Genomic DNA, 13,916 nt, shown 5'->3' with positions numbered 1-13,916 from the left:
TTTGTCCACAGGCATATATAATTTGTAGTTTTAATCACATGATACGTAACCTAATGGAGCCAGGCTTTTTTAAAGGCACTGTTTAACAGTTTTTGACATGCATGTTCTGCTGAACTTTCCCAGTATGGTCACTTAATTAGTACATAATAAAAGAAATTCAGTATATGCTAGAGGCCAATCAAAATGTGAAAATTTAATGGATACCACAAAAGCCATATAGAAAATATGATTTTAAGACACTTCATAATTCCCACTTATAAGCCACTTTCCATCTTACCTCTGCTCCAGACAGATAGTAGGCTGAGATTAGTCCACCAACAAAGCGTATATTTACTTCAAAAACAGAAACTTCAGCATTCTGCGGGAAACAGAATAAAGGATGTTCATATGTAAATGGTACGATACAATTGAGAAAAATATCACCATGAAAAGTGCATGAAACATTTAAATTTTGTTCAATCTTATATGCTTGCTCAGAGAAATTTATACACAAGAGGAAAAAGCTTTGTCTTTTAACTGTCAAATATATGTAAATATTATAAGCAATTTTGACTCTTAAATAACAATTATAAAAATATTTATAAAATGAAGTTATTTCCTCCCTCTATTCAGTAGAGGTTCAGTTCAGTTTAGTCGCTCGGTCATGTCCAACTCTTTGTGACCCCCATGGACTGCAGCACACCAGGCCTCCCTGTCCATCCGCAACTCCCAGAGTTCACTCAAACCCATGCCCATCGAGTCGGTGATGCCATCCAACCATCTCATCCTCTGATGTCCCCTTCTCCTCCTGCCTTCAATCTTTCCCAGCATCAGGGTCTTTTCCAATGAGTCAGCTCTTTGCATCAGGTGACAAAGTATTGGAGTTTCAGCTTCAACATCAGTCCTTTCAATGAACACCCAGGACTGATCTCTTTTAGGATGGCCTGGTTGGATTTCCTTGCAGTCCAAGGGACTCTCAAGAGTCTTCTCCAACACCATAGTTCAAAAGCATCAATTCTTTGATGCTCAGCTTTCTTTACAGTCCAACTCTCACATCCATACATGACCACTGGAGAAAACCATAGCTTTGACTAGACAGACTTTTGTTGGCAAAGTAATGTCTCTGCTGTCTAGGTTGGTCATAACTTTCCTTCCAAGGAGCAAGCGTCTTTTAATTTCATGGCTGCAGTAACCATCTGCAGTGATTTGGGAGCCCCCCAAAATAAAGTCAGCCACTGTTTCCCCATCTATTTGCCATGAAGTGATGGGAGCAGATGTCATGATCTTAGTTTTCTGAATGCTGAGCTTTAAGCCAACTTTTTCACTCTCCTCTTTTACCTTCATCACAAGAGGCTCTTTAGTAGATATGACAGGCTCAGGGTATTCTATTATTCTGTTCTGTGTTCTTTCATTTTATTCATTTTCCTGTTTGGTCATAAAAGCTCTTTATACATTGGCTGGTAGTTCAACATTATTCTGTAACTTTTCCTGCATCATTTTAGGTATTAATAGCACAGCTAGAATGTTAAATAGGATATGAAGTTGGAGTGGCTTGGGTTCTAGTGCTGGATCTCAAATATACTGCTTTTGGTCTGGGATGGTCATATTTCTTTGAGAGTAAGTTTCATCTCTAAGTAGAGGATTATATGTTGGACTTCCCAGGTCACTCAGTGGTAAAGAATTCTCCTGCCAGTGCAGGAGACGCAGATGTGGGTTTGATCCCTGAATTGGGACGATGCCCTTGAGTAGGAAACGGCAACCCACTCCAGAATTCTTGCATGAAAAATGCCATGGACAGAGGAGCCTGGTGGGCTATACAGTCCATAACGTTGCAAAGAGTCAGACACAACTGAGTGACTGAGCACTGAGCAATAATATATGTTGAACCTTGTTAAATTAGCTCTTATATGCACCAATAATAGCTTGCTTTTATTATTATTTATGAAGTACTATATCCTGCATTATAGAGTCATATAGTCCCTTTATATGACTAAGTCTTTTAATCCTCATACCAACTGTATGAAATAACTGCTATTCTTTTGTCCATTTTACAAATGGAGAAACAAAATTATAGTGGTCATTGTGACTATTTTAAGGTCAGACAACAAGTGGCTGAATCAGGATTTAAGTTTGAGTACTCTGATTCGTGGTCTCGGGCTCTGTTATCCTCACTCCTGTCACCTCGCATGATAATGCATCAGGTATTCTTTATTAATGGTCATATAATTCTGGCATATAATTAGTAATTATTGCCAGTAATTGTTTCATAATATTTGACTATTACATTCTATTATAGATAATTTAGCCCAGCTAACCTACAATGAAAGTTAGATACACTTTGTTATCCAACCAAACTTTGGGTCTGCTTGCCCACACAACAAAGCCAGTCCACTGACACTGGGTTGCAGTGAAGTACAGTGTTTACTGCACAATGCTAATGAGAACAAGGGCAGCTCATGCTCAAAAGGCCTGAACTCTCGATGGCTCTGAGGGAAGGGGTTTTAAAGGCAGTGTGAGGGAGGGGACTGCAGGGTGCATGATCAGCTCATGCACCATTCTCAGGATTGGATGGCATCAAGGTAAAATTTCAAGCATTATCAATACTCTGGTTTCAACTAGACTAGGGTCTGTGCTTACAGTCAGCAGTTTTCATCTGGGGTGGGTCTGTTTCCTGTAAAAATAACATAAGAATGTGTGCCAGGCCTTTATCTGTATCTTTCAGGGATACTGGGAGTTCAGTGATTATGCTATGTGGCAGATTTATAATCTAAATAGCTACCAGGTTCCAGGCCCAATAGCTATTTTTTGTTTCTACATTTTCACATTTCCTAATCCTTAACTCTTGAGCCAGCCTTTTGAGACTCAAGAGAGGCCTGGAAGACTAAAGCAAAAGTCTTTTGCTTCAAAGGATAGGGACACAGGGACTTGTATGTTGTTTTGACTCCAAGCTTTTGTTAGTTTCTTTTCATGGTCATTGGGCCCATGTGATAATTGTTCACTTTTGCCTAACATCAAATCAGTCACTGAAATCACAGAGGCTAATAGCAAACTAATATATGGAGTCAATATCCAGCAGATGAGCTTAGTCACAATTTTCGGAGAAATTATTTCCTTTAACAAACATTTATTAAGCAACTACTATGTGCCAGGCACTGTCCTAAGTTCTAGGGACACAGCAATGAAACCTCAGGTCCTCAACTTATGGAGTCTACATTTTAGTGGGAGTCTACATTTTAAGGAAAAAAAAAAAGGATATGTGTTTTCATTTAATTTCCACATGTTCTCTCTAAAAAGGTGTAAGGGTCTCACAAATTAAAGCTAAGTAATTGCTTAAGTTACAACTTTGTTTTCCAAAAAATTTCTTGCAAAAGGAAGATCATGAAAATTACTTAGACAATAACTAGGTTAGAGTTAGGGAAAACCATCATAATATATGACTCTCTGGTGAGTTCATTTAGTTGTATTCCCTAATTTGTAATATGTACCTAATACCTAACATAATTTGATTAGAGAACTTTACATAGTAATAATTTATCTGTGATGTGTATCACTCTGAATGAGTATCATACAAATATTGGTAGAAGATTAATATTCAACGAAATTACTGATAAGGAAAAAGGAAGGAAATTATTAGTTTATTTTTGCTCACACAGCCACACTTATGTCTAAAGGTAATAATGTCTAATAATAAAATCTAATAAATAAAACTCTCAAATCTTATCACTCTCAATTTGTACTTGTGGTTTTTGGTTTTTAAACCTAAGAACAGTCATCCACATTTCTGCCTATTGAAGCATGTTGATTTTATATTCTTATTCTAGTTTGGGGTTAATTTGCTATACATTCTCTTTTCCTCCTTTGAAAACTTTGGATAACTGGGACTTTCATATAAATATCTGATAAAACTTATTGCAAAGTAGAGGACTGAGCCATGTCAAACACCATCATAAATATATCTTCAGCAAGACATCCGTCACTTACAGGGTACAGCTGTTCAACCAGTTATTGATCTAGCAATGTGTTCTAGAACCTAAATTCTATTTATCTTCCTCTGTCTGAAGATATTGAGAGATGGTTTTGCAAAGTGCCCTGCTCAAGGTCAGTGCTTTGTCTTTTGAATTTCTCAGATCTAATAGTTTGGTGAGCTCGTCCAAGAAGCAAATCTGGCTTGTTAGTGAATCCATGCAGGTTCCTAGTTCCCGGTGTTCCTGTCTTTAAAGTTCTCAGTCAGGAATGTCAAATCACCATTAGTCATACACAACAGTCATCATATTTACCTTCTTTTGAGAGCCAAAACTACATCTGAATTCCCAATATATAATTTTTCATCCTTTTTTTCCCCTCAAAGTTAAATCCAACTTATTTGAAACCTAAGTTTGAGAGCTTTTAACATTTGGGGTTTTACTATGTTTTAGGTAAGAAGAATGAAATTTATATACTTTAGGTCACTCTTTACAGATCTGTAGATGAAAAGGACTAAGAAGATAAAAACATAACATCTTGCTTGGCTATAGTGGGGGCAAAAGGCTATAAAAACACTGCTCTAGAGGCAGAAAGACCTGGTATCAAATGTTGGTTCAGGAGACAGCTAAATGTGAGATCCCAGGAAAACCACATATTCTGAGTCTTGGTTTTCTCATTTGTAAAAAGGGACCATTCACTTCTTACAGGGCACTATGAGTCTGTGCATTGCACACACTGCCTGGCACAGGTAAAAGTACCCAGTAAAGAGTTGCTGCCCTTACAATGCACAAACCTCAGCTGAAGTAAACCAATAAGGCCTAGCTTCCTCAGGGATGAAGAGCAAGTCAGAAACTGCAGAATCATAATCTTCTAAATACTAGAATGCAAACTGATCCTTTTGGGAGTCATGTCCCATACCCGTATAAGTGAGTTATGTTTCAAATCCTCTTTTTGAAATATAGTATCCTGACCAAACTTCCTTTTGTGCTTAAAGTACTTCATACAATATCTGGGATTTTCCAAAGTGAGCTTCTACAATCTGTGGGTTTAAGGCCAATTTTATAAATGTCTTGATTCTAATTTACATGAAAATAAACTTATTAAATTTGAATGAAGACACACATCCTATTAATATTAATGCAGCATCTTTTCAGATGCTCTAAAACTTCTCCAGTGATTCCCTCTAATGACAGAAGAGGAGTCTGGCCAGGGAGAGAACAGTATGTGAAGGATGGGAGCCCCAAACAGCCTGTAACACTAGAATTTTGTGTGATTTATCTTAACAATGTAGATTTTGTAATCTCTTTTAATCTGTGTTTGGTTTTTTTTACATATGTAATCTTTAAAAAATCTTAAAAATGGGAGTATAAGTGCTTTAAAAGTTGTACTAGTTTTTTCTGTACAACATCATGAATCAGCTACATGTATCCATATATCCCCCTCCCACTTGAGCCTTCCTCCCATCTCCTGACCCCATCCCACGCCTCCACATCATCACAGAGCATCAAGCTGAGCTCCCTGTGCTATACAGAAGCTTGTGTTTATTTTAAATGAGATTAAATTCCTTAAATCTTTAAGTAAAGTCACATTTCAGGAACATGCCCTATGTATTCTATGGTGTCTAGTACACAGTGAGTGTACACATGTGAGTGCCAGTTTGAGAAGTAGATCCAGTCTTTGTTAACTGTATACACAATGGATGAGCAAGGGGAAGGTGGACATTTTCGGCTTAAAGCCTACCCACAAAACTATGTGGGCTGGAAAAACTGCTCTTTCACTTTGACTTTCCTCTACCAATAGCTGTTGAATCAAAGAACACACTTAACCAGAATCACACATAAATTAAATAAAATATGTAGTATAATTAAGTTTGCAACTAAAATCGAGGTAAAATCATGCAAAAACTAGGCTTCCCTACTAAAGTCTCATATCGCCCAGGGTGCCTTAGACTGGTAATTTCCACATTAAGTTAACCCCTTTCCTTAGTATTGCTGTCCTCTGGCATACTAAGTATGTGTATATGTGCTTACTATATACAAATATATATAAAGTGAAAGTCACTCAGTCGTGTCTGACTCTATGTGACCCCATGGACTATATAGTCCACGTAATTCTCTAGGCCAGAATACTGGAATGGGTAGCCTTTCCCTTCTCCAGGGGGTCTTCCCAACCCAGGGATTGAACCCAGGTCTCCCACATTGCAGGCAGGTTCTTTACCAGCTGAGCTACAAGGGAAGCCCTGCAACTTAAGAGAAAGATAAAAAACGTCTGACACTTGCAGCCTATTTTCTCCGTTTGGGGGCCCCTAGCCTTCCTGCCTGTTATCTTCTCACTCTCCCCTTTTCTTTTACGAGAATTATGTTGCCAAGGGAAAGGGATGTTGTTCTCATTCCGTAACTGCTTCTGCGCTGATAAGGGGCGTCGTACCTAAATTGGTGAGGCAACATATTCTCCTAACCCTCGTATTGAGGGTCTCTGATCCACATATATATATCAATCTCCTATAAGATAGGATGGTATTTTAAATAATTCAAAGAAATTTATTAGGTTGCATTTTTTATAAGCAACTTATTCACTTTTATAAGCAAATTATAAGATGATAGATTTTAGTAAGTGAAATAACAGGCTTGACCATTTGAATAACAAATTAAGGTTGTAGAATAGATTCAGCCATGGATTTTGATTGAGGAATTATAGAGGCACAAACTTTCCTTGATAGATATATTGCTCCTTTGCACCTTCAGGTTTTAAGATAATTATTTAGAATCAAACCTGCATCAAGTTTAAGGAACTCTCCTTAATTCTTAACTTATATTCCATACAGCAGGACAGACTGGATTGCTTTAAACTAAAAAAGACTTCTTAGAAAAGAATTTTTATTTCCAGAAATATCTTAATTTTAAATATCTTAATCCTATTCTCTATTCCAATTATTAGAGGGTTTTGTTTTTTTAAGACTAATTCTTTGAGCCCTAAAATCAGAGAATACTTCTCTGCTAGCTATTCCTCTAAACTTCCTGTCAGTTTTCTACTCAATGAACTATAAGCAAGGAACAAGCAAGTATTAATAACAGCTGCCCCACTACAAACCAATGCCATAACTGTTTAATAACAACTGCTCCACTACTAACATGTACTAACCTAGACAGCGTATTAAAAAGCAGAGACGTCATTTTGCTGACACATTTCCATATAATCGTGGGCTTCCCTGGTGGCTCAGAGTGTAAAGTGTCTGCCTGCAATGCAGAAGACCTGGGTTCGATCCCTGGGTCAGGAAGATCCCCTGGAGAAGGCAATGGCAACCCACTCCAGTACTCTTGCCTGGAAAATCCCATGGACAGAGAAGCCTGGTAGACTACAGTCCATGGGATCACAAAGAGTCGGATACGACTGAGTGACTTCCCTTTCACTTTCCATATAATCAAAACCATGTTTTTCCCAGTAGTCATGTATGGATGTGCATGATGAGAAGGCTCTCAGAGCCCAAGAAGGCTGAGCGCCGAGGAATTGATGCTTTTGAACTGTGGTGTTAGAGAAGACTCTTGAGAGTCCTCTGGACAGTAACGAGATTAAACCAGTCAATCCTAAAGGAAATCAACCCTGAATATTCGTTGGAAGGACAGATGCTGAAGCTGAAGCTCCAGTACTTTGGCCACCTGATGTGAAGAGCTAACTCACTGGAAAAGTCGCTAATGCTGGAAAATATTGAGGAGAGGAGGAGAAGGGGGCAACAGAGGATGAGATGGTTGGATGGCATCACTGACTCAATGGGCATGAGTTTGAACAAACTCACAAAGATAGTGAAGGACAGAGAAGCCTGGCATGCTGCAGTCCATGGGGTCACAAAGAGCTGGACAGGCTGAGCAACTGAACAACTATGCTTTATCTTACTGAGAACCAGTGGAAACAGCATTAGACTTTTCAAGACAGGTAACTACCCATAAGCTTTGTCTATGTTTAGGCTTAGCATACACATTCACTTGTATGTTGTACTTCAAAGTGTGTGTTGTAGTAACATCTTGAGGATTATATCTCCTCTTAATAGATTAAATTACAATATTAAACAGTAAAGCTTAGTATAATATGTGTCCAAGCAGCTTTTAACTTCATGTTTAAGTAACATGATAGACCTCTTAAGATGAACAAAGTACAAATTCTTCGGGCAACAAAGATAGGCAAATCACCTTCTTCTCTCTGTCAATAGGTTAGTTTTACCAAGCAGGTCCAGAAAGGCCCTCAAGTAGCAGTATACTCTATCACTGATTACTGTCACAGGGATCATAGCTCAGTATCCTTATAGCCCAAACCAAAATCATCCCCTTTGGCAGACAGTGATTAGCATTCAGAGAGAAAACACTGAACAGCTCCATTTGACAGGATAATTAACTCAGTTATCTACACCATCAGGCTGTAAAGGCTGCTCGAAAACAGAGCTTTGATAAAAGCAATACTAAGGCAAAGGTCACTTCTCCTATACTCCATGGTATGGAGCTCTGGACCTAAGCCAAGGACTCATTCAGGCACTTGAAGAGATCCCAATTTGCTTCTTGAGGTCAATTTACAACCTTCAGATAGAGAACCCTACAGCTTATTTTCTAAAAAGTAGGATGGCATTCCAATTGTGTAAGAGAATAATCTGGATCTTTAAAAAATACAGTCACTGTTGCTACCAATACCTCTGTTATCTAAAACATATGGTGTTCATTACAATTAAAAAGCACAATTCAAGTGCTTGCCAAAGATCAGCCTCATTGTGTTGCTAGTTAGAGTCTGGAACAAGCTAATCATTAGCCTTAGTCATTCTCAAAGCTCATCCTCTCATACAGAGGTATCACCTTACCTCAGTGCAGGAAAAGGCTTTTTAATAATAATTTTAATATAGTTTTGATTTTCACTGAGGGTTTATATAAGAAATTGTTATATGGAGAAAATGTCTATGACATAAAATTCATTATGGAAGTCAGTTTTCAATATTCCTCATGGAAGGATCTAGGTGATCAATACTTCTTTAAAGTCACAGTAGAGAGGAGGAAGGAGAAGGCAATGGCACCCCACTCTGGTACTCTTGCCTAGAAAATCCCATGGACAAAGGAGCCTGGTAAGCTGCAGTCCATGGGGTCGCTAAGAGTCAGACACGACTGAGCGACTTCACTTTCACTTTTCCCTTTCATGCATTGAAGAAGGAAATGGCAACCCACTCCAGTGTTCTTGCCTGGAGAATCCCAGGGACAGGGGAGCCTGGTGGGCTGCCGTCTATGGGGTCGCACAGAGTCGGACACGACTGAAGCGACTTAGCAGCAGCAGAGAGGAGGAAGTTCAGAACTGAATTTGCAAAGGCCTAAATATGAAACTCCTGATCATTTGTTCTTAGGTTAATGATCCTTCCGTATCAGGAGCCACCACAAACCTGTTCTGGAAGTAGGTTAGGGAAAAACAAGCACATCACTTGCACCTGAACTGCAGATCATTTCTAACTATTTAAAAATATGACACAGTGCAGTGTCATACTCCATGTTCTACCCATGTTCCATGTCAGATTCTCTCCTAGCTGAGTCTAGCACAGTTTGTCAGCAAGTAGGACAAGGTAACAACATCTCATCATTTCATTAATCTTTAGTGAATACCTATGGAATGATATATCCTAATGAGTACTGAGATATCAAGATTACATGCCTACTTTTGAGGGACTCAAATTCTTTGGCTGCCTATGTTTCTCAACTCTTGGCATTTCCTTTGCACTAAAAACAGGGTACTGAGTTAGGCAGATCTTATTAAAAAGCACAGGTCTTATCTGATGCATGATTTGCAGCAGATTAATTAGTTACCTTTTCATCTATAAAAATAGGGAAAACACCACCTACCCCCTGTAATGTGTCACAAAGATTAAATCAGGTAATCTATGAAAAAAATCACCTAGCATTAATACTCTGTCTCAGTACTCTTTAAATAGTAATTTCCTTTGTCCTTTCTTCATTTCCTAAAAAACCTGGCCTGAGCTAGGTAATTTGACTATTATTCCTGCTAGACTATAAGCTTCATTAGGGTAAGAACTTGACAATTAAAAGGTAATTATTATAGCTATATTTAAAATGGATAACTAAAAAGAACCTACTGTATAGCACATGAAACTCTGTTCAGTGTTACGTGGCAGCGTAGATGGGAGGGGAGTTTCGGGAAAAATGTATACATGTATATGTAAGGCTGAATGCCTTTGGGGGTTCACCTGAAAATATCACAACATTGTTAATGAGCTATTCTCCAATACAAACTAAAAGGTTTTTCAAAAGGTAATTAGTATATAATTAATACATGCATGAATTAATGAATGAGTAATGAGTAGCCAAGGATCTGCTTCAGATTCCTTGTCTTAGCATTACTTTGAATTAAAACCAGAAAACTCAGCCACCAGAGCCTACCCTTACAGTTTTCTGCCCAGACCTTTGTGCCTTTAGACAACTGGAATAAATACAAAGCTCTACCTGAAGCCCCGATCCTATAGATTATCTCAGTGATTTAAGTCAGTTGTTACAACCATTTGAACTTTGTACTGTACAAGTTGGTACATACTCTGTACCAAGTATGCAGATTCAATCAACTTGCTATGCCTTAATTAAAAGAAAATGAGTTTTTGTTAATGACAGTATAAACCAATAAAAAACATGTACTTTATACCTGTAAGTGATGCAAATTGAATATTTCACATATAAACAAATTTATTCTTGACTGTAAGATTTGTTTATACTCAGGAGCACCACAAGATAAAACAACTCTCAACAACAGTGGTTCTATTTCAGTTTCATTCTTATTTTTCCCTTGCAATAAATTTGGATGCATTAACTTTTTTTTTTTGCATTACCTTCATACTGTCAATTAAAATGCCTAAATCAGGAAAAAGCGTTAATTTGAAAACAAGCAATAATTTATCCAGGCTGGAATGATACTATATGTTATCCATAAAAATAAGTTTTCTGTCTAACTTTTCCAATTTCTCCTTCCTTTACATAAATGGAAAAATGTTTTCAGCATTTTCAGAAAGAAAACTATAATTGTTGACACAATTGCCAGAATCTCTGGGTAGAACGACTGAATACAGGAAAGACTCTTTTATGGGACATAATAAAACCAACTAGAAGACTGTAAGCTGGAGCACTTTAAATCAATATAGTTGTCCTGAATTTATATGTGTTATTAATTTTAATATGGGAAGTATTATCATTTGGATGTTACTGATAAACTTTTATATTTTTAAAGAAAAATATAGCAATACCCAAAGTTGTTGTTCAGTCGCCAAGTTGTGTCCAACTCTTTGCAATGACATAGATTGAATACTCAAAGAGAGAACTGCAAAAAACAGGTTTCAAGACCTCTTACATTAGGAACAGTAAAATAAACTGAAATCTGAGACCTGTGACTATGGTTTTTAAAGTATGTTTTGAAGGGTATAGCCCAAGATTATCAATAACAGTTCTAAAATTATATTTTATATAAAAGTCTGTGAAGTCACTGAAGAAAATCTTACAGAAATACAAAAATACAATTTTAAAAAAACAAAGCACAGTATCTTAGGCATCATTCAACTGATAGTCTAATTCCTTTACCTGACAAGTAAGGAAGTCAAAGAATTTGCTCTTCGTAAGTTCTAAATAGCCTGATATCCCCTATTAGATTCCCTTTGCCTCCTCACAGGCTCCCACGGTCCATGGAGCACATTCATGTCACCTGGTCATGGTCTGAGGCCAGCCAACTGCCTTCTGTTACCTTGACTATTACTGTGTGAGGCTTTTGTGCTTCATCCTTTTAAATAAATGATTCCAGAGTTTCTCAAACTACCACTGGACAGGAAAAGCAAAGAACTGCTGCAGGGTTCAGGGAAGCTTTTGGGCAGCAAAGGCATAAATGCCAAACAAGGGACCTGGGCACTCTTTAGCCTATGTCACTAAGGTCTACTCTCCTGGAAGAATCGAAGTCTCATTCTCCTCCTTTTCTCAAGAGAGGATGGGGAGGGAATACATTCTCCATTCCTTCCTCCATATATAGCTGAAGACATTCCATAGTTCTTTACCAGTAGGTAGCTGAGTTTACTGAAAAATAACGTGGCAGGGCAAAAGTACTATTAAGAAAGAACTGCTGTTGTTGTTCAGTTGCTAAGTTGTATCCGACTCTTTGCAACCCCATGAACTGAAGCACAACAGGCTTCCCTGTCCTTCACCATCTCCTGGAGTTTGCTCCAACTCATGTCCATTGAGTTGGTGATGCCACAGAACCATCTCATCCTCTGTCGTCCCCTTCTCCTCCTGCCTTCAATCTTTCCCAGCATCAGGGTCTTTTCCAATGAGTCAGCTCTTAGCATCAGGTGGGCAAAGTACTGGAGCTTTAACATCAGTCCTTCCAATGATTATTCAGGGTTGATCTCCTATAGGATTGATTGATTTGATCTCCTTGCTGTCCAAGGGACTTTCAAGAGTCTTCTCTAGCACCACAGTTTGAAAGCATCAATTCTTTGGTGCTCAGCCTTCTTTGTGGTCCAACTCTCACATTCATATAGGACTACTGGAAAAATCCTCAGAAAGAAACCTTTTGGTTCATTGCCTTAATTTTTCACACTCAGGTCTATTGGTTATATCCGAGCTATCACAGGTCATATCCGACCAAAAAGCCATAGAATCTTACAAAATCACTCAATCCTTGAGCTTGTTTTTTCATATTTAAAATAAAAAGACAGAACACGTCAATTTCCAAGGTCCCTTTCTGTTGGAATACTGTGTCTTTTATATTCTAAATTCAGTTATAGGCAGACTAAACACAGACTCATCTGATTCTTTAACTCAGTGATTTCCAAAGTGGGTTATTTATGGCAATTAATTAGAGGAACAGGAATATGTTTTTAATTCAAAGAGGTAGGAAAAGGACTCAGTGTTATGCTGCCTTTAATACTCTGGATGGTGCTGGTGAGAAGAGCTCCACAATGCAGAGGGGTCAGCAGGAAGACACCCTTTCTCTGTCCATTCTCAACATACAGCACGGTACTCATGCCTGGTTACGGGGATTTACAGATATTAGTAAATGCTTAGCAGATAGAAAGAGGCTTATAAGAATTTCTGCAAAGTAATCTCAGATTAAAAATAATACAGTGAAATAAGTCAAATGCCACATGATATCATTTATATGTGGAATCTAAAAAAAATGATACAAATGAACTTATGAATCAGAAACAGACTCACAGACATAGAAAACAAACTTCTAGTTATCAAAGGAGAAAGGGGGAGGGATAAACTAGGAATTTGGGATTAAGACACACATACTACTGTATACAAAATAAACAACAAGGACTTACTGTATAGCTCAGGTAACTCTATTTAGTATTTTGTAATAAACTATAATGGGAAAGAATCTGGAAAAAAGTATGTGTGTGGGTATGTGTATGTAACTCAACTTAAAAAAATACCGATGATGCAAACGTAAGTGAATGACTAAAAATCACCAGGGCCAACTTTTCCTGTTCTGAAAACAAGTTCTTTGTTAATCCCATTACGAGGGTAAACGAGTGACTGTGGAATTAGATTTGCTCTGACAAGATGTAGTCCCAGACTATCATGAAATGTTCACTACCCATAATTATGAACCTTTTCCTTGATGTACAGTGGGTACTGAGGTTTATTAAAAATGATAGTATGTGTACAAAATTTTAAAAATACTTCATATAGAAACTGACAAAAGTTTATTTGGGGAATTCCCTGGCCATCCAGTGACTGGGACTCCATGCATCCACTGCAGTGGGCACAGGTTCGATTCCTGGTCTGGGTACTAAGATCCTGCAAGCCCCGTGATACAGCCAAAAAAAAATAGTTTATACTGATAAGGGTCTACAATCAACAAAGTTCAAAGCCTTATTTATGGGAAAGTGGATGCAGCTGCTGCTGGATGCATATGGTGTGGTCAGATAAGCTACTTCACGGTATTACTGACTCGGCATC

At 38.0% G+C, this 13,916-nt stretch overlaps 1 protein-coding gene across 2 annotated transcripts in view; it reads right to left on the bottom strand.

Moving 5' to 3' along the window:
• MAN1A1 (mannosidase alpha class 1A member 1) overlaps window positions 1-13,916 on the bottom strand; it is a 171,720-nt gene that overhangs the window by 109,153 nt on the left and 48,651 nt on the right. For both annotated transcript variants that reach the window (XM_040238400.1, XM_040238401.1), the window contains one exon: window positions 278-358. In XM_040238400.1, coding sequence (XP_040094334.1) covers window positions 278-358 — 81 coding nt within the window. The remainder of the gene's footprint in view (window positions 1-277; window positions 359-13,916) is intronic.

The sequence above is a fragment of the Oryx dammah genome, unplaced genomic scaffold, assembly GCF_014754425.2.
Source record: "Oryx dammah isolate SB20612 unplaced genomic scaffold, SCBI_Odam_1.1 HiC_scaffold_4, whole genome shotgun sequence".
Lineage (NCBI taxonomy): Eukaryota > Metazoa > Chordata > Mammalia > Artiodactyla > Bovidae > Oryx > Oryx dammah.
This window is presented reverse-complemented; position numbering and strand designations above follow the sequence as displayed.